The sequence below is a fragment of the Zychaea mexicana genome (assembly GCF_025766255.1).
Source record: "Zychaea mexicana strain RSA 1403 chromosome Unknown BDB00scaffold_18, whole genome shotgun sequence".
NCBI classification, from domain to species: Eukaryota; Fungi; Mucoromycota; class Mucoromycetes; order Mucorales; family Lichtheimiaceae; genus Zychaea; species Zychaea mexicana.
Genome location: NW_026516681.1, coordinates 109,609 through 133,194, shown reverse-complemented (window position 1 = coordinate 133,194; position 23,586 = coordinate 109,609). Strand labels below are relative to the sequence as shown.

Sequence of the window (23,586 nt, the reverse complement as noted above, 5' to 3'; positions counted from 1 at the left end):
CGACTGTATGGAAGATATTTGCGTTTAAGTTTGAAATGGCAGCTTTCGATCAGATTACTTGTACGGAAGGACGCATTCTATAGAATATACAACCGTAAATAATATTGAAGCGCAAAATAAAACTAAAACGAGCCTAAAACGTACCTCTCTCCAAGCTTTGCACCAAAGATGATGCTTAGGATATCAATAGTCCAACACATAGCCATAAAATTCAAAATGCTCATATGTATCACACCATTTTTTACCAAATTCATCCCAAGCATGCACAAATTCAACGACGGTTTTGCAATTCATCAAAGCACTAAGGGCAGAACGAGCTTCATCTCTTTTTTTCTTCGTATCGTCTGTTGACAGAGTAGTTTTAATCTATAACCCAACATATTAAAAAAAGGAATTCTAAATATAAATACAAAATGTGGCTAATTAAAAGGTACCTTGGACATAATGTTCTTTTCCCATGCTCTTTTGATGTGCCAATGACACAGAAAACTTGAACTTGATGACCATAAACTTCTCGGATGCTGTTAATTTCAACTGGACTGCAATCGATCATGATCCTTGTTGGTGTGTATTCCATTCTGTCCCAGAGCCATCGAAACCATACTTGCCGACTTTCACTAACTTCTTTATCTGTGATCATAAAAGCAAGAGGGTAACCTTGTCCAGTAACTGTATGCTTAGCAACGATAGAGAACAGATACACATCAGCCCGGCCATTGATAATAGATTTGCAAATCATGTGTGTGGCATCAATACAGATCTCACTTGATCTCTTGAGCAGCTATAAAGCACATACGCATCTTAATATACGAACATTGCATTATATTCAAGTATATATCTTTTCTTACCAAAGCTTGTCGTGGTGATATCCATGCAACAACAAAAGTAGAATCCGTGATATATTCCAACGTTTGATAACCTTGATCTTTTAAAAAGAGAAGCCACTTGACTACACTTTCTTCATCGATTATATCTTTTCTTGCTAATCTTGACTGTTGGTTGGCGATGATATTCATGACATGATGCTGCTTCACACGTAAGGCTTCCGGGAACGGTCCTTCGCCTTCCTCGAGCTGATACCACAGGTTAGCATCTCTACAAGTTATCATCATAGTTTTGCTTTACACGTATAGATGATACTTACATCTTGAAGTTGTTTATCAGTCAAACGCAGATGTTCCTGAATTTGATCCCACTCCAACTTGTTATTGACAAGTTCTTCGATCCATTTACGTGTTTCAGCGGGGAGTTGTGAGCGAGTAGCATTGGTTATCTCGGTAGGGTCATGGTGTTGATGTTGCCAGTGATATACAAGTTTGATTTTGCCTGAGAATAAGTATTGAATACGGTATCGAGCACGACAAATTACTTTAATAGATGGTTTTGCAAGTCGACGTTTTTTTATGGGAGCAGGTTCAGTTGAGTCTATAAGCAGAGCAGGGACAGCTGGAGCCGATGTTTCTCTTGAGTGATCACAAAAAAAAGTGACACTACGTTCAACTGTCCGAGGACGGCCGGCATTATTTCGGCGTGCATCTGAAGCCTTGGGTACGGAGATGTACTTGTTGTTGGTGATGAAGTTGGCATGCTGCTTGGGGTTTTCTTTAACCCACTCGTCAAGTTGTTGCTGGTTGTCAAAAGTCTCTGTAACTACTTCGGTCGGGTAGGTGGGAAAGACACGGACAAGGTATCCAAGGCTATCAGATGCAGAGGTCATTGTTGTAGGTAAGCAACTGTCAAATACAAAGGTACAGTGTAGTTGCGACGCGTCGCTGTGGGAACTTTCTCTATGCTTGTGACTGACCAAATAAAATCGGGTCTATGGTCCTTTACAAAAAATAAAAAGAGAAAATTCCTCTGACGTAAATTTTTCTTGATGAATAACGAAACCGCAGCATTTCCAGTTTCCGTCTACTGTTTTTTCCAAGTTACACAAAACAATTGGCATAGGTGTCGGAGCGGAAACCTCAGAAGTGGAGTGGTTATAGGCTTTAGTTCCTTCTAAGCTAAGATGAAGTTGACAGATTCTTTCGTCAAGAATGGAAGGGCCAAGTTTCCAACGTCGATATCAGGGTCGGGCGTCTACCTCTGAGCGGCTTTTTAGCTGTATTCTTGTCGTGTGCCAAACGGTGCAGGTACGTCCTTCTATATAATCAAACGTCATGCAGGAAATGTATGTATTATTAAGTTGACTAGTCAGCTGTACTCTGTCTGCAAAAGGAAAAGTAATAATCGAGAAAGTCTAAAACTGAGGTTCTGGCTACGACTTTTGGAAGGCTCGCATTGAGGCTCTAATAGATGTTGATGGTCTGACAGCACATCTTAGCATGAAAATCGGGGAGAGGCTATGATTGAACAGCGACAGATATAGCGAGTGGTAAAATGTCAAGGAAGGCCTAGATACAGTAGTCAGTGCACCGATTAAGGGATGTAATGTCTTGAATTTTGACAGCCGTCGCGTGTGTTCAAAATAAAATCTGGTGGTTTGCATTTGGTAGCAGCTGTTCCTTGTTAAAAGGGAAGAAGAACAATTAGAGCATGTAGAAAACAAATAAAATCTTGGTTTGTGGTAGCAAAAAAGTTGTCAAAGAAGCATAAAAGATGTGTCTATCAATATGCACGGAGTCGTTATGGGACACGTCAAGGAAGTGCGGAAAAATGGTTCGTTACTTAAACGGTACTGCATGATGAGCATGATGCAAATTGGTGCTCTTTCTGTCATCATATGTTCCGGTGTGTAAAACCGTGGTCCGATCAAGTAGAGCTGCTATATCCTCTCGACAACGGCAGTATTTTAAAAGGATCATGATTATATCACAAATTTACATGCTCTGTTGTTGCCCGCTAACATGCATGCTCCAGCTGCGATTAATGAGATCGTACATGCTACATGGCATCAAAAATTGAGATCGAAAAAACGATATTTTCGTCTGATAATCGTATTCAACAACGAACCATGTGCTGATGTTGGGATTAGATAAGCTCGATACCCTCATATTTTTCAGCAATCAGTTGTCTACTACTGCACTCACTATCCGTGATATAGGTTGCGAAGACGTCCCTCAATTGTGTCATAGACTCCAAGTATCTTACGACCTGTCATCCATTCCGTCCATTTGCGTTTTTGCTGGGCCTTTCTTGCCTTTATCTTCACTCCCCTCGCTGTTCACTTTCTTGACCGCTTCCAGTTCGATAAAAATAGATAACAGGCTATCAATCTTTCCATCCCTTCATCCTAAAGTCCAAAATTCCCTTTGATACTTCTTTATGCTTTTTGACGCCTAAATTGGCCTTGGATAGCCTTATAAGACGCCAAAACGCGAATCTGAAATTTCGGATGTTCCATTGATAGTAGTAATTCGACGATTAATGATTTGTACTGTATTAAATGTTTCAAGCGTATTTTACATAGTAGTCATATTGGCTGATCATCCAGATAAGTGAGGTGGCTAAAAATAGAGGTTAGAAATATATTCATATTGTTTGTTCTATCTTTGTCAAGATGCGGGGTTAAACACTTACTGGCCACGCAGAAGGGGGACAAGAACGGACCGTTGAGTTTGCACCCTTTAAAGACAAACAATTCGGCACAATAATGCGTCAATGCAATAACGTAAGTCCAGATACCCAGTTCATACATGCTACATTAATAGATTATTTAGCGCTCAAGATATTCAATAGTGCATACGCTCGTTTCATTAAGATACTCACAACTTGTGTTCGAGATAAAATGCAGCGTAGATACGGATCATGCTGACAGACCAAGTCCAAGTGGCAAAGAAACGGGCACTCATAGGAGTCACTATGAAACATTATTATTGTTATCATATAGTTCTGCTTTCTGCGAGTCAGGCTCGCGTATACCGGCTGTAGTTATATGCGCAACATGCTAAAACACGTAAGCGTAAATATTGTCCTGACACGATTGCTTACCTTCATCAGGCTTGCCAGCATAGAGGCGCTTGGTCAACTTGTCAGTGCAAAAGTTTTGAATCGAGTTGAATATGCCCAAGGCCGAGGTAAACAAGAACCATTTAGGAAGGTAACCTTCTGGAAGTGCCGAAAACAAATCAGTGACCGTGCCCATCATGAAGTCCATGCTCTCGTTACTAAGGGTAATAGAAGGGGTGCGGAGGGCCTGTAAAAAGAGGCAACATAGCTTTTAAGCTTTCCAAAAATTCGATACTGCCACGACCAATCACATTGATCGGTTAAATCATTTAAGCACTTTTATAGGTACATTTTTTTTGTTTCCAGCAAGGTCTACTGTCGAATATATACGATGTCAAAAAGCGATCGGTTCACTCGCCCACTTGTCCTAACATCCACGGTTCAAGGACAAATCAGGCACCGTCGCAAACTCTGTAAAGATTTATTTTTCATTGATGTGCTATTAAGTGATAACACCAAAGAGCAAGTCCTGTTTCGAAGTGACGACGGAACCTGCACTCGAGAATTGGTGCAGGACACTTATCGCACAGCACGACCAGGCAGCATTATCCGTGTCGACGTCGGATTACCAACCGATCCTGGAGAAACGACATCCTATAAAGTGTGGCAATCTAATGTACCTTTGACCATGATTAAACTTTACAACGATCCAAAGACTTTTATTGCCGATCCACCACTGGGAAGCAAAGGACCTAAGCAGACGGTCGTACGGCAAGATGGTACGACAAAGCAGAAAGCGGATATGTTTTGCAAGTTTTGGATCAACCAGCGGGAGTGTGTCCGGTTACCAAATTGTCCGTACCTGCATCCGTCCGAAGAAGAATATGAGGAAGCACGCAAAACATGGATTGAGGATGTAAGTATTCTTCTACTGCGAAGAACACTGTAGGAAGGCAGACAAGTGAATACTTGGTATTAATTTGGTGCTTGTTACGAATGGGTAAATAGCGTCTAGCAGTTCGAAAAATCACAACGCATGACCCAGACGATCCACATACATCAAAAAAGTCGCATGCCATGCGGGCCATGGTGTTTGTGCAATGGATCCATCAAACGTTTGGTGACATACTCACGGACGGTGTTGGTGTATTGGACGTTGCAGGCGGCAAAGGCGACGTATCCATGTTTCTCAGTCACGCATTTAATATACCAAGTACTGTTGTCGAGCCGGAAATCCGAAAACGGCCAAACCATTGGTATGTACGGTTACGACGATATGCGTGTCGGATAGCACGGAACGAGGATCCGAGTAGCAATACGCCCATGGACGAAAAATGGCCGTACGAATTGGAGCCGACCTATCTCGGTACACTTATGGATGACAAATTTCTCGAAGACTATCCGGAGATTGTTGCAAATACTGGGCTATTAGTGGGAATGCATGCAGATCAGGCGACGGAGCCTATTGTGGATATGGCACTCAAGCTTAACAAAGCATTCGCAGTGATTCCATGCTGTGTATTTGGGCATGAGAATCGAGATCGAAGGCTTAATAACGGAGGAGAGGTAGTTACGACCGAGGAATTTATACAGTACTTGATGGAAAAGGATACCCGGATACAAAAGTCATATCTAGGATTTGAGGGCAAAAATGTTGTACTTTACTATTGGCCATAAGAGCCTTAAACTAAAATGTAATAACAACAGTAATCTTATAACCGTTGTAAAATAATAGAAACTTGTGTAATACTATAGTATATCAATAGGTGTTGATCGCTTGAAATGCATGTACGGAAAATGGTCGTTTAGAGATGTGCTTTGGCATTGTTGTTTTTGCTGCTATTGCTGACGAGTGTCCAGCCATCAATCTTCGTAGCAATCTCTTGTGCTATCGATTCAACTGCGTTATTATTCTTGCCGACCACGCTAACGACCACGCTGACATCTTTATCGCCCATGAGTGGATAGCTGCCGATCTTGATATCCCGATAGCGCGCTTGGATAGCTGACAATGTGGATGCAATTGCACCCTCACTCTTTTGTGTTGCAATATCTGTCCGTGAAAAGCCAATGATGTGCTTGCCGTTCTTCTTTAGACTGAGCTGCTGCAGATGTGGTTTCAGTGACTCTAACAACAGTTGGAAAAGGCGTGGGATGCCAGGCAGAATGTAAACGTTATCGTTGACGATGACGACAGGAATCAAGAAGCTTTGTTGGGGTCGTAACAGTTGCGCAGGATGAGGAAATGTTGCTAGCCGTTCGTATCCTTCGCGCTGTGTGATCTTGCGCTTGTTGAGCATGGCTTGCACACGTTCATAGGTATCGTTGTCCAGTTTTAGCTCAAGTTGGTATGCTTTGGCAATGGCAGCATAGGAGATATCATCATGCGTAACGCCTTTGTTGCTTTGAAAGTTTAGTAATATGAAACAGTTCGAGTCCGCTCCCCTAGTGTGTGTGTATTTATTACCTATGCCACCACTGGTGAATACAATGTCATGGTCATTTGACAGCCGTCGAATAGAGTCTGCAATAGCGTCCATGTCATCACTTACAACTTCAACACGTTTCAGTTCAATGCCAAGTTTGAATAGAAACTGAGCTGCAATGACACTTATACTTGTGAGTGACAGGTTTCTTGTACGAATAAGAACAAGAAGGTACCGTACCAAGATAGTGTGAGTTGGTGTCTTGAGTCTTTCCATTTAGAATCTCATCACCTATTATCAATGATGCTGCTGTCAACGATGGATCTTGTGCCATTATAACGCCTATTATAGTGCCACCTTCAAGAAGTGGAAGAGTGAAAAGAAGAGGGTCCTCCTTCCATTTCAAGCAAGGCGGGGATATACAGTATCGACTTATTCGTTTTTCTCATCAGCATTATATAATAGCTGCTTCGAACAGGCTCTTTGTAGCCAGTTTTGGAACAATAAATTGCTGCCGTTTTCGTGTACGAAGGGTAGCTTTTCCTGCTATGTGATCCGGAATTTTCGATGTAAGGTATTCAAGTGGAGCAACGCCAACAGTCAAAGAAAAAGTGCTCGGTCAATTCTTTTCAGTGAAGGTTGAAGGGTGAGCGTGATTGTGTGCCACATATGCGCGCTGCATTCGCGGAGAAAAAATTTTGCGTCACTGTGTGCATGAAGCAATCAAATACAAGAGCCACCTTGTTTCTCTCTCCCACACAGCTCTCTTCTTCTTTTGTTTCTCTTACCTTTAGTATTAAAAGCAATGTATCGCGCGTCGATCCCTCGTATCGTTCGCCCACTTTTACGGCGGCGCTCGACCATCGCACCACTGCTGAATGCACGCTATCCAACCGTTGGAGTACCAGCCATCACCACGGCCAGCGTTGCTGCTGTACGCTCCTTTGCGAGCAGCAAAGGCCCGCCAGAGACGGCCGACAGCTTCTTGCACGGCAACGCAGCCAACTATATTGAAGAAATGTACGAAGCATGGCTCCATGATCCATCGTCTGTCCATATATCGTGGCAAGTGTATTTCAAGAACATGAAGAACGGCGTGCAGCCTGGTCAAGCGTATATGGCGCCGCCCACCCTTGTGCCATCCGGTAGTGCGCGTTTGCCTAGTTTACCTTCAGATGTCGTTGCGGGCGCAAGCGATTTAGAGGTGCTCGACCATATGAAAATCCAGTTGATGGTACGCGCGTACCAGGTGCGCGGTCATCACATTGCCAACCTCGATCCACTGGGTATTTTGAACGCAGACTTGCAAGATTCATCACCTCCCGAGCTATCGCCCAAATTCTACGGATTCACTGAGAAAGACCTCGACCGCACCTTCACGTTGGGTCCTGGCATCCTCCCCGCGTATGGCACTGACTCAAAAAAGATGACGTTGCGTGAGATTGTTGACCATTTGCAAAAGATATATTGCAAGTATCTTTTCTTTTCTTTCTCTTTATGCAAGAAGAACAAAAGAAGGACATACTCACACGTAAACAAATACAAACCAAACAGGCGGCTCTATCGGTGTCGAGTATATCCACATCCCCGATCGCTCTCAATGTGATTGGATACGCCAACGAATTGAAACGCCCACACCGTATAAATTCACGGTCGACCAGAAACGCGTTATCTTCGACCGCTTGACGTGGTCTGACAGTTTCGAGCGCTTTATTGCATCCAAGTACCCGTCTGAAAAGCGCTTTGGCTTAGAAGGTGGCGAAACCTTGATTCCAGGCATGAAAGCAATGGTAAGCTTCTGTGATGCTTTTTCCATTAAGGAGTTCTCACCGTCACTGTGGCTTTTCCTGGTCCAAAATTGGCACTTTAGATTGACAGGTCAGTTGACCTCGGTGTTGAATCTATCGTCATTGGCATGCCACACCGTGGTCGATTGAACGTTCTCAGTAACGTGGTCCGGAAACCAAACGAATCCATCTTCTGCGAATTCAGCGGCGCTTTGGAACCATCGGAAGAAGGGTCTGGTGACGTAAAGTACCATTTAGGCATGAACTATGTCCGACCTACTCCCTCGGGTAAACGTGTCCATTTGTCCCTTGTGGCCAACCCATCTCACTTGGAAGCTGCCGATCCAGTCGTGCTAGGAAAGACCCGTGCGCTCCAATTCTATAGCAAAGACGCTGAGCGAGAGCACTCGATGGCCATTTTGATGCACGGCGATGCTGCCTTTGCAGGTCAGGGCATTGTATACGAGACCATGGGCTTCCACGACCTGCCAGCATACACGACAGGTGGTACAATCCATATTGTTGTCAACAATCAAGTTGGTTTCACGACCGATCCACGCTTTGGCCGGTCGACTCCGTACTGCACCGACATTGCCAAGAGTATCAGTGCACCAGTATTCCACGTCAATGCCGACGATGCTGAGGCTGTCACATTTGTCATGCAGCTCGCGTCGGACTGGCGACAGACGTTTCACAAGGACGTCGTCATTGATCTGGTGTGCTACCGCCGCCATGGCCACAACGAAACGGACCAGCCCAGCTTCACCCAGCCAAGAATGTACCAGGCGATCGAAAAGCAAACCCCTGTAGCTGAAAAATATGCTTCGCAGCTCAAGAGCGAGGGATCCATGTCCGACTCGGATGTTGACGAGACCAAGATGCGTGTATGGAAGATCTTGGAGGAGAGCTATGCCAAGAGCAAGGATTATACGCCCACATCGCGCGAATGGCTTTCGAGCTCATGGCCAGGATTCAAGTCGCCCAAGGAGTTGGCCGAAGAAGTTTTACCGCATTTTCCTACGGGTGTCTCCATGGAGACCCTGCAGCAGGTTGGCAAGGCATTAACCACGTTTCCTGAGAACTTCTCCATCCATCGCAATCTGAAGCGTATTCTGCAAAATCGCGAAAAGGCGCTCAACGCCGGCAAGGATATCGATTGGGCAACAGGCGAGGCATTGGCATGGGGTTCCTTGCTGTTAGAAAACAAGCATGTGCGATGCTCCGGCCAAGATGTTGAGCGTGGTACCTTTTCGCAACGCCATGCTGTCCTGCACGACCAAAAGAACGAGCGACCTTATACCTTGCTGAATCACATTTCACCTGAACAAGGCAACTTGACGATTTGCAATTCATCCTTATCCGAATACGGTGTGCTTGGTTTTGAGCTCGGGTATTCCATGGTCGATCCCAATGCATTAGTGATCTGGGAAGCTCAGTTTGGTGACTTTGCAAACAATGCCCAGTGTATCATTGATCAGTTCATAGCGGCTGGCGAGCAAAAGTGGCTGCAGCGTACTGGCTTGGTGCTGCAGCTGCCTCATGGTTATGATGGCCAAGGACCCGAGCACTCGTCATCCAGAATCGAGAGGTATCTTCAGATGTGCGACGATAACCCAAGCACATACCCATCACCCGAAAAGTTGCAGCGCCAACATCAGGATTGCAATATGCAGGTCGTCTACGCGACAACCCCAGCACAGTATTTCCATGTCATGCGCCGTCAGATCCATCGTGAATTTAGAAAGCCGGTATACCTTTGTTCTTGTTTTCGATAGTAATGGGAAGAAAAGCACATTATAAGGCGAAGTTATACTAATAACAGAACTTACTATTTGATTTTTTAGCTCATTTTGCCATTCTCCAAATCCTTACTGCGGCATCCGCTCGCACGGTCTGCGCTCGAGGATATGACAGGCGATAAACACTTCCAGTTGTATCTTCCTGACGTACATCCCGAGCATCTTCAGTCCCCAGACAAGATCAAGAAGCATATCCTGTGCACGGGCCAGGTGTACTACGCCCTCTTGCGCGCACGCGAGCAAAACAAGATTACTGATGTTGCCATATCACGTGTGGAACAACCCAATCCATTCCCCTATGAGCAGGTTAAGGATCATGTAGACAAGTATCCCAACGCCGAGGTCGTATGGTGTCAGGAAGAGCCTATGAACATGGGCATGTGGCAGCATGTCAGTCCAAGAATCAACACTGTGTTATCGCAGACGGAAAACTTTAAGAGTAAGTGAGCAAAATAGCTAGAGGATGGAGGAGTGCTTGCATAGCATAATCAGAACGCCATCTTGAATTATGTATGCTGATTCCCCCACCCCTTTTCGCCAAACGAATAGGTAAACCCGTCCAATACACAGGTCGTGAACCATCTGCCTCGGTTGCCACCGGTAATAAAAAGCGGCATTTTCAGGAAGAATACGACTTCTTAAGCTGGGCCCTTTTGGGCGAGCCTACCCAACCCAAGGAAGTACAATCCGGTGTACCAGTGTGGTAGAAATTTGTAAATCGAATACGGAAGTTGTTGCACAGATTTTTCCATACTCTTTTTAAACTGTTATGTTAAAAACCATCAAGTTATTTATCCTTTTTCTTTGGCGAAACAACAAGTATAGCTTCTACTCGAATGTACTTCACAGCAGGTTTATGTTTCTGTCGCTGCGTTTTGTATATTGAAATCAGAAAGTTTGGTTGATTTTTTACCCTTGCTTGCTTTTCTAGTAGTTAGGTGTTTGTGAATCTTTGCTTTGGTTCTGTAAAAGAGCAATAACTTCAATAACAGAGCTTAACGGTAAGCAATGGCACTTTTTTTTTGAGTGAACCCACAATTACCGCCATAACAGTGGATAGAGATAGATTGCGCTGGATTTCTTTTGTCCAGATAGAAATGCTACTCATAAAAGGCCAATGTATACAATACCTGGTATCTCCAGTACGTACATATAAGCTATGTAACTGCAGGATCACCAGTGATATCTTTGATGAGCTACAAAAGACACTATTTACGCCTCCTTTTGATAAAGAGCAACTTCGATTATGAAGACATGTTGACAGGTTTGTCAACTAGCATACTTTGTGCTCCCACTACTCCAATCATAAATCTATTAGCAATGACCTTTTCATAACATATCAATGTCTGCTTTGCCGCCAGATAAGAAACATAGCGGATCGTAATTGAGTTGTTGTTCGACTCATATCGTTCTGCACTCGCTTTCAATTGAGAAAAATAATCAATCGCAGTTGTATTCTATCCAACTCGGTAGGATAGCCGGCCACTTGTTTTTTGGTGGCTTTGTATTGTTCTGTCCACTGCTGCTGACAGCAACAGTATGCAGCAGTAATTTGAGCCACCATCATCTTTTCTTCGCTTTTTTAGAAGTCTTACCTGCATCATTGGATATGTTTAGTCGTACATCATCCCGACGTGCCATCTCTGGTGGACTTTACAGTACGGCCCACTTGTCTCCAGCTTTTGTTGGAGATTTTACGCAATGAGATCTTTGGTCGATTATCATTCAAAGACGAGAACATATACAAGAATTAACAGACAAAGTATCAAGTGCACAGCGAGCGACGGTGTCGATCAAGGCAGAGTCCTTACTCATTTTCCGTGGACCCGGTGCTGTGGATTTATCTAGCTTTGCTTGCAGTCCCCATCACCATGGAAAGTGCTATCTACAAGCATCTATGAAGCGAACGGCACAAATCAGCGATTTCAAGTCCTGGAAAAAAAAGTATCACATAGCTGTCGAAACAGCTGGTTTCATATTTGGTAAAACAGGTATCGTCAATAACTCTTCGGATGCTCTCTACCATTCAGCCACCGCTTTTAACAGATAATGATTGATAAAAAGAACTGTTCCCATAAACGTCGTTAGCTGTATAATGCATGCAAGTCTAGAGAATGGTGTGAAATAACTTATTGTTTTAAAAGATGATAATGAAAGGGAATATACATGGTGTTACATTAAGTGAGTGAAAGAGCGTATAATTTTGTTTCTTAGTAACGGTTGGATTAGAACCTTTCTTAGACAGGCAAAGGGTTGGTTCCACGTTGGAAACCAGTAATTTCATCGTTTAAAAAGATGGGAGGGATGCTGATGAGAGAAACAAAGAAGATAAATACGAGGCAAAAAACGGGACCATACGTAAGTGCAATCTCCCGACGACGTCTTCGTTGTTTGGTGGACAAGACGGACGGTCGAATCTGTTTGGATGGCCTAAGCCAAAACAGCATCAAGGAATGGATCCGATCTATGTACGGTACCAAAGTAAATGGGAACAGAAAGAACAAGATCAAATGGCCCAGGATAAAATCTGTGGTGAAAGCCGACATTTCTACGACCTTGCAAAGGTATTCTCTTGCTCCTTGAAGTCCCAACTGAAAGTAGCAAAGCGAACCAATTAGTTATCAGCCTCACAGCGCAATTTTATCCTGAATCGAAAAGAAAATACATACATTGCTTCCACGCCATTGTCCGGTCCACCAAGTGCGGTTGGTTGCATCGTGATGTAGTTCGCGAGGCAAAAAGAAGCCAACCAAAATTTTGAACACGAATCGCTCGAATGCAAACATGGTCAGTACGCCCAAGGCGGTTGATCTGACTGCATATCCTTCGAGCCACCAGAATAGCTCAAAGCATACGACAAATCCAATCAGCGATAAAGCATGGCCAATGCCAGCCATATACAATCCAACTTTTTTCGACGATTGTACGGCTGCCAAAAACATGGAAACGAATTGTAATAGCAGTAAGAAGATGGCATTCCATGCAATTGGTCCGACCGTCAAACATGCAATCCTCGCCAATGCACCTCCATGACCTAAGTCTTGATTCGGATCCCGGTTCTTGTAGAAGACGTAGCATGAGCCACACAAAACTGCTTGGACCAGCGGCATAAACACTTCAGATGCCAGAATGCTTGATAATTGAGCGCGTGGCCCAGGTACCGAAGATGTTGGTTGGGATGATGTCCTTCTCTTGATGCCCGTGATCTGTACCCGGGACTGTCGGCAGAACGTGATCCATGCATGGCCATAGTACCGGCCAGCGTTGCCTCGCGTCAGCCATCCCAGAAACTCGCGATAGTCGGTGATAAAATCTGTCAGGACGAACTGATGTGGATTAAATACAAATGGGGAAATCACCAACGAGCCGACGGTAGCCCAAAAGTAGAGCAAATGCGGAATCCACAGCGTAAGTGTCACAAAGATCAGCATAAACATGGTCCGTGCGCCGAAATAGATGCTTTGGTTCGCGAAGCGAGCGTACAGGACCGAGAAAGGTAGTCGGGCCGTTGCAAATCCACGACCCGTAGCGATGTACCGTGCGCCACCAAAGTTCAAATTGGACAGTACCGAGTTTGCATAAATCTGGTTGACGAACACTTCGAACAGTGGGGACAATGACAAGAACTGTTTGAAGAGACGCAACGTGCTTCGCCAAGTACCCTTTTCGGTCAACTCTTGCAAAAAGAGCGGCAGGAATGCGATAAAGAATACCCAGAAGATCGCAGCAATGCAGCGCTCGAGCCAATCAAACACAGGCTTCATCCTGAAGCAATTTTCTTCGACACCATGCAGCGAGCAAGAGGGTACGGACGTTGCCATTGTACCGACAAACGTCATGCAGAACAAAAACAACTGGACCGCGAAGATGATCATAATGTTGTTCATATGGAAGCCCGGATGTGCATAGTAGAATGTCAAGAACCGGTCGATTGGAAGCTGGGTGCCCAGGTAGTAGTATTCGCGTGACAACATCTGCTCGCCCATGCCTGTGCCGATCTTGGTCGTAAAATTCAAAATTGAACAAAAGCCCAGATCGCGTCCCTTGCCACACTGCAGATACTCGGTATGCTTGATCCGTCCACCTCGCGATAGTGCATTCATGCCCGCGTATATATCCTCGTTGAGATGGAGTCCACGTTGTGCCTTGCTCACGCCTCCTCGCGTTGTCATAAATGCCGCGTTCAAAAAGTCCGGATGTCCATAGTGCAGTCGTCCGCCAGTCTTGGCCATGATTCGCTGTGTCAAAGTACCAAACGTCTGCTCCTTGCCAGCTGCCACATCGCCCAAGACACCCACATTCTCTGAAAAGATATACTCACGTGCACCCACAATGGCCACAGGTGCAGGTGAGTCTTTGCGCAGAGCATAGATTTCACATGGGGCCGCTGTTTGTTCGAACTCGGAGAAAATGCTTCGCACTTTCAAGCATTCTTCGAGGTAGTTGTCTTGATTCGCGTCTACCAGCTGCAAGTACTCGCCACGATAGAAAATAATAGCGTGGTTCTGGTTGTCCGACTTGCCGTCACCAAGGATAGGGTTGCCTGGTAATCGGATCCGGTAACGAGGTACGCGACGGTAAGTGCCTTCGATCTTAGGACACTGACCATCAATCAAGACCGAGTAGAAAGTCGGCGGGGCACCAGGCGTGTTGCTGGGCTCTTCTTCAATATATGCAATCAGCAGTTGTGGATACTCGCGCAAAATAGCTTCACAGTTCTCGGCTTCCTCTGGGGTAAACTTGGCGTAGCGCTGCATGGCTACCAAATACCGGAATTTCTGATGGGCGACTGACTCCAGGTGCTCCTCGGTCGTCTTAATGTTGCCATCGGGCACAGCCAGTTCTGGATGCTCAATACGATGTAAAATCTTCAATGCGCGAGCATAGTTCATGAATCCAGAAACTGTTCTGTACAATGTTTGAGCGCGCAAAGAAGCCCACATGCGCGTCCGCATCGTATATTCTGGTTTGGATGATTTGAATCCAATACAATAGAACGGCAGATCGTCCTTGTCGCTTGCACCAGAAGGCGGAAAAGCTGCTGAGGGTGCATCATCCAGCTTGCTCTCGTCCACGTGGAACGGGTTTTCTTCCTCAGCCATAAACTTGGTATCCTTGACGAAGTTTTCCCACTCGGTCGGATGCAGGCGTTTTAAGTACTCGAGCAATGTCACACGCGTCGTGGCGTCCTCTTCGCGGATAATCTCGCGCAGTGTTAATATCATTTTTTCGGCATAGTGCGGTGTGAATACAGTGAACGTCGGCATTTGCTGGACGGAGCAAGGCACAGGAATATCAGTAGCCAAGCTCTGTGCGAAAAATGACAGGCGTCGCTCGGCCTCAGAGTGTAGCGGGAAACATTCTTGCTTTTTCATCTTGTTTTGCGGATCGAAGAAGGGTGGTGACGATATTTCGCCGTGTTGATGCTCGTCGTCGGGTGTGCGCCAATGATACAAGAGCGTCTGCAAGTTGTGGCTCGATAACAAGTGCTCACGGTACATGGCGATAATGATGGCGTTCCACATTTGCGAGCATGCCACCTTCCGCAAGGATGCAGTCCCCAGTTCTTTGGTCGCCAGAACTTTCGTATACAGCAAGTTCGGCAAACGAGCAAAGAGCGTTTTCCAAGAGGTCATGATGGAAATGCCCATACGGAACGCCTGCGAGACTGAAAACATGGTGCTCCATACGACATACCACAGATAAGTGTCCAGGAAGAACAGGATCAACTCGACCGTGAACATAAGAATACTCGTCAGTGTGGGCATAATTTGACACAGCCATTTGCCTAGCAAAGGGTCGGTGACACAATCTCGGAGATCCATGGTGCTTGTAGCTGCCAACGCGTCTCGAAAAGACAACGCCAGAAAAAAGTAAGTCTCCAGAAACTTGCATCCAAAGATGCATACCCAAAGCAAGATCGACAAGAATCGGTCATCACTGGTCATGGATGGGAAGTTGGATGTAAACGTCTTGCATGCTAGATGGGTACTCGCCCTCTTGCGGTGGAACAGATTCGCCGATGGGATAGTTGCCAACAGGATAGCAACGATTGCACCCACACCCAACTGACATGCACCGACAATCAAAGCAATAAAGCTCGTCCGGTCGATCCATAGGACATACACCGATGCGCCCACATGGCATGCAGCAAGTAAGCTTAGCATACTCAGTCTCGAAAACAGAATTTTCGCCGTACTCGACGTTGAGGGCAGGTACATAAACTCTGCCACAGTGGCAGCCATCATAAGCAGCACGGCCACCAGTCCACCCAGCGCAATGACTGACAACTTGACGGGCCTTTCTCCAAGATCCATGTACAGAAAGTCGACATTGGCTGCCATGTAGTACCAAAAGATGGAAATGTGAATAATCCAAATGCGCGAAAAGTTGGTCAGCAAATGCAACCACGAACGTGATTCGTAAAAGGTCTTGCGAAATGCGCGATCCCAGTCTACTTGTGCAAGACACGCGTATTTTTGAGATGGTGCTACGTCCTTCAGCATACGGCCATCATGGAGTCTGATCCGTTGAGCGATAGCGAGCCGATCCCAGAAAAACTGATTAAGGTCATCGTAGCCGATAATGCTGTTGTGATCTTTTTCACGGCGAATGTACTGGCCTTGGTCCAATTGATACGATTGGTCGCGAACAAATGTATACAATGGTGACACCACGTCGTCCAAAAAGCTGAGCTGTGGTTGTTCTTGTCCTGTGGCACCAGCATAATCGTCAGCCAATTTGAATATGAAGCAAATCAGCTCAGGGATGTACCGTAGCGTCGCTGCTTCACCCCATATCAGCAGATACAATGCCAATTGAGCCATGCGTTGACGGTTCGTCATTGTTTCCATCCGCTCTCGCCATTCGCGCTTGGCTTCTTCCACCAGCAAGCCCGTCGGTGTCGTCTTTGGTGGCGCTGGATGGTTGTCGTCGAGATTCAATTGAGCAGCAAAATACCACTTTCGATAGTTGGCATGCTCACCACCGATATAATCGGCGTGTAGGGTCCACAGTGCTTGCCATGGCGCCATCCTTGCGGACCGTGAATCAAGCATCGTTAATAAATGGTCAAGCATGTTATGCATATTGTCACGTTGAAACCCGAATTTTTGTGTATAGTCGCCAAATATGGATTGTATTTCTGCTATGCTCACAGGTGCGTCGCTTCCCATCCAGTTGGGATACGGTTGCTGATGATGGTGATGATGATTCGTTTTAGTATGCACGGTCGTTGTTGACTCACTGGGCGATAATGGTGGGTCGCGATGCGTGTGTGATGCTGGTGTTTGTAATGCTGTGTACAGTGTGTTTGCCGACGGACTGACACCCGGAAGGCCAGGCGATTCCAGCATCAATGCTTCAGGGCTCGAAAACGTTATATCTAGAAAAACAATATGTTTAGACTCCTTGCTCTGACGGCGATGTGTCTTGTATCAGAAGGAATGCAATAGAAGTACTTGCCTATTGTGTTTCGTTGTGGTTGATGGGACGCTTGTTGTGATGGTCGCGACATGACTTCCTCCTGATGCTGCTGTGGCCTGTCCGATGCTGCAGCCGACCTGCATAATAACAACCCACATGAGTTGATCTGTGCACACACGCCACTTATATTACTTACGGCATTTGACATCGAGGTGCGTCTGTCGACGATGTTTTTGGAGTTTTTGCTGATGATGCTGGAGGAGGTGTCATTTATTGGATGAAGGATGGGTATGGCATATGGGTCATTCAATAAGATGAAGAGAGCAACAGACGAATAGGCAGAAAAAGAAATGAAGAAAGAGAGAGAGGGAAAGAAGAACACTCAAGCTTTGTGTCTCTCTCTTTGTTGGATGATGATCCTAGGAATGAAAGAACATGCATGTACTAACTAACACAGCGGAAACAGGAAAAAACAATATATGCACAAGAAACTTGGGTGGAAAAAAAAACTTTCCGGACTGAATGTTTGTATGCTATGTCGCATAGTCCCACCACCTTTCCGTATGTTGCTAATTGCTGTTGCTGCTAAGCACAGGGTTATGCGATTCTTCCAGATAACCCCCTCACTTCAACTTGACTGTGTGGTCTTTAATTTGAACTCTTTTTCGCACAGCATTCCCGCCCGTTCATTGCAATCTTCTTCGCCACCACCGCACATGCTATTAGATAATACATATGCACACATACACAACCCCCTGCGTTTCTTCTTCTTCCTCCCCTTAATTCCGTCTTGTTGTTGTTGTTGTTGTTGTTGTTATGTGCCATCATCTGAAAGACACGATCGATATGGTTGATACAAGACAAGGTGTTTTAGTCTTGCGTTGCTACATGGCTCAAAACAAACCGCGGGGTCGATCCTCTCCAGAATACAAATAGAAAGCACTACTAATGACGGTTCCAAAAAGATCGTCATATGTGCCACCACCCTTTGCTCATCTGTCATCTGTATATTCCATTTTTTACGCATAAGATCCCTTCTTTTTCATCACCCCGCTGTATAATTACATTTGTAGAATGCCGCCCCCTCACGTTCTCAATCCACTACTTGGTCATATTCCAGGAACGGGGCACAAGAGCATCTCTTTTCATTATTGTTTTTAATCGTTTCTGTGTAAGTAAAAAACCTAAACACATATGCTGGGAAAAATTGGGAAATAGAATGGTGGCTAAGAGGGAAGGAGGAGATAAGGTCTGATAGTCGCGTTTGCTTGCTGGAAAAGAGAAAAAAGAAGTCTGTATTTGTTATGATGGTGATGGATGTGATGCAGGTTGTGCTATGTTCGTAGTGGTAGTAGTAAAACTACATCATTTCGTTACTAGTTGCTGCTATGTGCGATTGTACTTGCGGTGGTCGAGTGGGTGTTTGTTGTTTATGATACGTCAGTGAGAGAGGGCGAGTTTCTTTAGATGATGATGCATTTTCCTTTCTTTGACTTCCCTTCGCTCATGTGCAGCTGTTCTTTGCGATCCCGAATGCTCCGCATCAATAGCGTATACACTTCTTCCACATTCTGTCGTGTCTTGGCAGATGTCTCCAGGTAAGGACAGCCCCATTCCTGCGACAGCTGCTGAGCCTCCGACGATGATACTTTGCGCAAGTGGGCCAAATCCACCTTGTTGCCCACCAAGATAAATGGAATCTACACGACATCATACAAAAATTGCATTTGCATGAACGATCCCTTCCTTTTCACTATTTAACAGGAGATGTTACTTACGGTATCATCATCGAGTACTCTTAAAATTTGATCTCGGAACTCTTGCGTATGTTCAAATGATTCATGTTCGCAAACGGAAAATACGCACAGAAATCCTTCACCAGACCGGTAATAATTGTCGCGGATCTTTTTTTAAAATATGTGTATAACCAGATATTAAAGCCAACGCACACATGTATAAAAAGGTATGAGTAATCGTTTGTATAATTCGTAGTATTGTATTATACGTTACCGCTGCATATTCTTCTTGGCCTGCCGTATCGAGAATGTCAATCTGGCACTCTTGGCCATCCAACATGACCTTCTTCCTATAAGCTATTTTTCAAGAGCCAAAAAATAAAAACCAGATTAAGACCAGGACGAACAGTATAATTCAACTGTATAAGCAGAACGCTGACAAAAAAATAAAAAATAGCAACCAACGTACAGTCGGCTTTGGTCGGATCGTATTCTTCAACAAAGTCGCCGTACATGTACTGTAGTGTCAATGCTGACTTGCCGACACCACCGGAACCAACCATGATGACTTTATGGAGTGGGAGTGTTTGTTTTGATTTCTTTGCCATGGTTGTTGATGTGATAGTTTGTCTGATTTGCAGTAAAAATAGGAAAAAGCGGAAAAGAAGAAGATAAAGCAGGTAATAATAGTAATATAACCAATATGCGTTAAAACATGCTTGGCTGACTTTTTTTTTGCACCAAGCGTGCACAGTATCTCTGTATGTACAGCAACCTTCTATTTGACAACGAGGCTCATGCTTAATGTTTGGAACGTGTCCCCCTTCTTTTTATCTCGCTCTCAGATATCAATTAGCTTTTCTCCATACGAGTACACTCTGTTTGCTATTCTCCGGCTCGGTTGTGTTTGCTGTGTTAGAAGATCACGCTGGGCCGAGAACAGCAAGATCAGCCCGAGATAATATTATGATTCATAGACACACCTTCACACCTACAGATGGCATACACTCCTTTTCGGAAAGTAAATTCGCCTGTGGTGGAAAATGATGTTGTACGAAATGTAAATTCGTTCGTCGCTGAACAAATCGAGTGTCCTGTTGCCAAGACTATTTTCGTAGCTCCAACCATGGCATCTTGGATGTAAAAGAGTATCCTAATTGTATCTTTGAGAAACGGAGAAAGACTGGTCGTCCATGTATTCCCAATGAGGAGCACAAGAAAGCTATTCTTGAATGCATTGATGAAAATCCTTCAATCGTTTTGGACGACGTGATGAAACACCTAAGACGAGTGTTCACAGAAATTTACAGTATCCAAAACTACTTTGTTTCATTTCATAAAAGAAAACCCCCACCCCTTTCTTGCTGGCCGCTTTAGTGATCGCAATCTAACCCGCAGGTCGGCTTGACCCGTTGTAACCCGTGTATACATATAATATGTATGAGGTACTGATATTTATAAGGAATAAAGAGGTAACAATAGTACAATGAAAACGGACAATGGAAGGCAGCAGTAAAAAACGCGCTTTGACAGAAGACGAAAACGGAAAAACGGTTGCGATTTGGGGTCTGTTGGGAAATCGGTTGTTTTTTCTCACCCACGCGCTTTTACCAATACTTCTTTCTTTTGAAGCATACGTACCCAAGTGATTCCTTTCTGACGGCACGAACCCCTACACCTCTGAAAATGATCGCTCACACGAAGTAGATGTTGCTGGCACTACTAGGAATTTGCGCGCCATGTTGGAGTTGCGTGTATGTGGAGTTTGTGCGCTTCCAGTACTCGAGTTCAGGTTGGATGTCACTTCCTTCATCACCAGCATTGAAATCAGTCTCAACCTGTCAACTTGAGTTTTGGCCCGTCGGGTTGAACAGGCCGGGTCGGGTTAGCGTTTTCTTGACCCGCGGTCAACGGGTCAGACCCTTGAATCGACCCGACTCGATCTTTTGCGATCCTTAGCTACATGCGTGCAATGCCGAAGACTGGAACGATTGAGAGAAAACACGACTGGTCAGCTTTGTGGAGGCGTTCAGTATGCATCCCATTGCCTTGACTACCGAGAACGGTGTCGATGAAAATGCATTGATACACGAATCTCACTTACAGTCTTGCAGTCAAACTGTTGCAGTATCGGCAGTATTGCCAACAAAGCGGCGAAAGCATGACAATATAGGGACAAACACAGCTTTGTCAGTGCAGCTTTACAGTGCTCTAAAGCTGGTCCATATTCACAACAATTTCTACACCATCAATACACAGAAATGAACGACAATCTTTGCATGTTTCTCAATCAAGATTGGTCCGAAACGTCCTCAGATGCGATACGCGTGCAGTCGACTTCTTGCAGGTATGATCATGCTTGACACATCTTCAGGAAAGACCATTGTTGTGAACTGCGTCGAAGTCTATGGAAGAAGACGTACCGTTGATTCCCACAGGGGAAGTTTTTAAACAAGACGAAGCACATCATCAAGCTCTTTACCGCCGGAAATCACAAAATACCCTCATGTATGGCCAACAAGCATCCGCGACGATGATGGGACGAAGCTGATTCTGGGAACCAAGACATTCAACGCGTTGATTACATCCAGCTTACGCTTGAATAAATCCAGTGATCCTGAAATCGGGCCAACAACTTCATTGTTCTGTTTGGAAACGTCTGTTAAGTCCCTCAATAACCAGCTCTTCGTCAAGGAATCTGCGTGGCATGCTGCTTCAGCATTGGCGATCAACGAAAACACCAAAGCAATATACCCATATGACGGTCTCTTTCAATTACGACAGCTACGAACGCGTTTTCACCATCAATCAACATATATCCGATGCCGCTCGTTCAATGAACCGACGGATGATCTAACGACGCGTCCCTATACTGTTTTCACTCTTGCGGATTGGGACAACGGTGGAGATGACGCAGAATATCGACTAGGCTCCCAATTGATTCAGTCAGTGGCGTTGGCTGTGATCAGGAGCGAAGAGACGAGGCCTCCAACACTTGCAAAACAAAAAGTTTCGGCGATGCGATCTAAGTTGAAGAAAAATGGGGCAGTATGCAAAGTTTTTGACAACATCATCGGCCAATAGGCTACAACTGGGTGCTAGGCCCTGAAGACTTCGGTCAAGGCGGGTGACCTCCATCGCGGTCCCACCTCTATGGATTTGATAAAAGCTCTATTATTCGCGGTAATCCCTATGACAAGTTCTGCATAGTTCTCCCTAGTGACTGGGTGTTTATAGTTATATCATCGGTGTGCCATAATCCCTTGTATCCACTACATTATGATATTTGTAACGTTATTGACAGTTATTTATAATTGTACACTTCGAGACGATTCGCATCATTGGCAATAGCGTTTTGATTGAAGAACTGCAAAAACTTGCAAATTTATTGGCTTCACCAATTACGCAAGCAAACGTTTCAGTGCGTCAAGCAATAGCTACTGTTGTGGCATCTTGATTTTGTTGTTTCAACGGATCAATGTTACTTCAAATATAAAAGTGTCAATTTAGCACACTGATTCAAACGATTCTCCACTTTCAGATATCATCATCTACGATTGTTTAAGCTACCGCAAACCGCATATATTTATCACTGTAATATTATGCTTTTATTTTCGACCACAGGCGAATTTACTTTCCGTAAAGAGTGTATACACGGCTATAACTACTAGTAAAAATGTCATAATCATCATGGTCATCCACCAAAACTAGAAGTCAACAGTCTCCCTTGAACGTGTTTCGGTTTGCCTGAATAAGATGGTCGCGTGCAGCCGATCAACTCAGACCACTGGCTAGCTACCACTGTTATGAACTACTACTGCGACTTTGACAGGTCAAAACGATCATAATTTTAAAGACGCAGAACAAACCCTTCCAACATTAGAAACCATTTTCTGTTTAGCGTCACCACCCCAGATCCCTAGACTATATGCTCCTCTCTCTTTGATACATCACGCTCAAATAATCTGCATTATTAATTGGACGCCGCGTGCAAATATGCAATACTAGAAAGAACGTCGACTCAATGTCGGTAGTAGTAAGAGAGCGAATCATCATCGAACAATGTACGAGTACGCACAACCTTGTTCAATAAGAACGGAAAATAAGAAAGCTGCTCAATATTTTCATAGTGGTATGATGTACGTGTTTCCTTTTGTCCTCAGTCAATACTTGGGGTTTCTCGAACAAATTTTGAGCCTTGAACAAGTCCTTCTCAAGCTACCGTTCTCTTTTTTATATTGTGGAATTGGGCAGCAAAGAACACGGGTAGGATCATGCATCATAGAATACGCCTGCGTGTGTAGCAATCTTCAAATGACGGATATGCACATGATGATGAGTAAATGTATAATAATCGAGCGCTAAGCTGTAGTATTGATCGCTTCAAAATAAAAATAATTTAGAAAGTCGTCTAGCTATATCAGATGATTTTATAAGCTAATGGAAGCTAATATATAATCATGAACAAAACGTATTGTAAGTCCTCATCCTAAGATCTATTAACATTACTGAAAAATGTATC

General features: G+C 44.6%; 7 protein-coding genes across 7 annotated transcripts; 3 read left to right on the top strand and 4 right to left on the bottom strand.

The window, feature by feature from the left end:
* Positions 1-2,991: 2,991 nt before the first annotated feature.
* On the bottom strand, positions 2,992-3,804 carry BDB00DRAFT_811738 (uncharacterized protein). Its single transcript, XM_053122659.1, has 2 exons — positions 3,523-3,804; positions 2,992-3,449 (listed from the first exon to the last, which is right to left on the bottom strand). The coding sequence occupies exons 1-2, from the start codon at positions 3,638-3,640 to the stop codon at positions 3,394-3,396; spliced, it is 174 nt and encodes a 57-aa protein (XP_052982062.1). The 5' UTR covers positions 3,641-3,804; the 3' UTR covers positions 2,992-3,393.
* Positions 3,484-5,632, top strand: BDB00DRAFT_193448 (uncharacterized protein). The gene is made up of 4 exons (XM_053116425.1): positions 3,484-3,613; positions 3,682-4,019; positions 4,338-4,807; positions 4,900-5,632. The coding sequence occupies exons 2-4, from the start codon at positions 3,878-3,880 to the stop codon at positions 5,566-5,568; spliced, it is 1,281 nt and encodes a 426-aa protein (XP_052982061.1). The 5' UTR covers positions 3,484-3,613; positions 3,682-3,877; the 3' UTR covers positions 5,569-5,632.
* Positions 5,633-5,696: 64 nt separating this feature from the next.
* BDB00DRAFT_759505 (MoaB/Mog domain-containing protein) lies at positions 5,697-6,651 on the bottom strand (the record flags this gene model as incomplete). The annotated part of the gene is made up of 3 exons (XM_053119127.1): positions 5,697-6,286; positions 6,359-6,490; positions 6,558-6,651. 3 exons carry the CDS (start codon positions 6,649-6,651, stop codon positions 5,697-5,699), a joined length of 816 nt encoding a protein of 271 aa, XP_052982060.1.
* A 471-nt stretch (positions 6,652-7,122) lies between these two features.
* Positions 7,123-10,771, top strand: BDB00DRAFT_896479 (oxoglutarate dehydrogenase, E1 component; the record flags this gene model as incomplete). The annotated part of the gene is made up of 6 exons (XM_053128515.1): positions 7,123-7,144; positions 7,226-7,753; positions 7,872-8,107; positions 8,188-9,852; positions 9,949-10,342; positions 10,453-10,771. The coding sequence occupies 6 exons, from the start codon at positions 7,123-7,125 to the stop codon at positions 10,608-10,610; spliced, it is 3,003 nt and encodes a 1,000-aa protein (XP_052982059.1). The 3' UTR covers positions 10,611-10,771.
* A 1,249-nt stretch (positions 10,772-12,020) lies between these two features.
* On the bottom strand, positions 12,021-16,878 carry BDB00DRAFT_811719 (1,3-beta-glucan synthase component-domain-containing protein). Its single transcript, XM_053122658.1, has 2 exons — positions 12,573-16,878; positions 12,021-12,494 (listed from the first exon to the last, which is right to left on the bottom strand). The coding sequence occupies exons 1-2, from the start codon at positions 16,755-16,757 to the stop codon at positions 12,141-12,143; spliced, it is 4,539 nt and encodes a 1,512-aa protein (XP_052982058.1). The 5' UTR covers positions 16,758-16,878; the 3' UTR covers positions 12,021-12,140.
* Positions 16,879-18,414: 1,536 nt separating this feature from the next.
* BDB00DRAFT_811717 (small GTPase superfamily) lies at positions 18,415-19,797 on the bottom strand. Its single transcript, XM_053122657.1, has 4 exons — positions 19,534-19,797; positions 19,339-19,421; positions 19,107-19,232; positions 18,415-19,028 (listed from the first exon to the last, which is right to left on the bottom strand). The coding sequence occupies exons 1-4, from the start codon at positions 19,670-19,672 to the stop codon at positions 18,792-18,794; spliced, it is 585 nt and encodes a 194-aa protein (XP_052982057.1). The 5' UTR covers positions 19,673-19,797; the 3' UTR covers positions 18,415-18,791.
* A 1,528-nt stretch (positions 19,798-21,325) lies between these two features.
* Positions 21,326-22,388, top strand: BDB00DRAFT_927147 (uncharacterized protein; the record flags this gene model as incomplete). Its single annotated transcript, XM_053128871.1, has 2 exons — positions 21,326-21,411; positions 21,521-22,388. 2 exons carry the CDS (start codon positions 21,326-21,328, stop codon positions 22,146-22,148), a joined length of 714 nt encoding a protein of 237 aa, XP_052982056.1. The 3' UTR covers positions 22,149-22,388.
* Between the last annotated feature and the right edge of the window lie 1,198 nt (positions 22,389-23,586).

What these genes read in the sequence shown, in the direction of transcription:
- BDB00DRAFT_811719 (XM_053122658.1), bottom strand. Translation starts at nt 16,757, where the DNA reads ATGGAAACAATGACGAACCGTCAACGCATGGCTCAATTGGCATTGTAT. An exon ending in GACAATGGCGTGGAAGCAAT is followed by an intron (nt 12,495 to 12,572) that starts GTATGTATTTTC and finishes TGCTACTTTCAG; the next exon opens with TTGGGACTTCAAGGAGCAAG.
- BDB00DRAFT_811738 (XM_053122659.1), bottom strand. Translation starts at nt 3,640, where the DNA reads ATGTATGAACTGGGTATCTGGACTTACGTTATTGCATTGACGCATTAT. An exon ending in GTCCCCCTTCTGCGTGGCCA is followed by an intron (nt 3,450 to 3,522) that starts GTAAGTGTTTAA and finishes CTCTATTTTTAG; the next exon opens with CCACCTCACTTATCTGGATG.
- BDB00DRAFT_193448 (XM_053116425.1), top strand. Translation starts at nt 3,878, where the DNA reads ATGCGCAACATGCTAAAACACGTAAGCGTAAATATTGTCCTGACACGA. An exon ending in TGAATATGCCCAAGGCCGAG is followed by an intron (nt 4,020 to 4,337) that starts GTAAACAAGAAC and finishes CCACGGTTCAAG; the next exon opens with GACAAATCAGGCACCGTCGC. An exon ending in GCAAAACATGGATTGAGGAT is followed by an intron (nt 4,808 to 4,899) that starts GTAAGTATTCTT and finishes ATGGGTAAATAG; the next exon opens with CGTCTAGCAGTTCGAAAAAT.
- BDB00DRAFT_811717 (XM_053122657.1), bottom strand. Translation starts at nt 19,672, where the DNA reads ATGGCAAAGAAATCAAAACAAACACTCCCACTCCATAAAGTCATCATG. An exon ending in CGATCCGACCAAAGCCGACT is followed by an intron (nt 19,422 to 19,533) that starts GTACGTTGGTTG and finishes CTTGAAAAATAG; the next exon opens with CTTATAGGAAGAAGGTCATG. An exon ending in GAGTACTCGATGATGATACC is followed by an intron (nt 19,029 to 19,106) that starts GTAAGTAACATC and finishes GATGTCGTGTAG; the next exon opens with ATTCCATTTATCTTGGTGGG.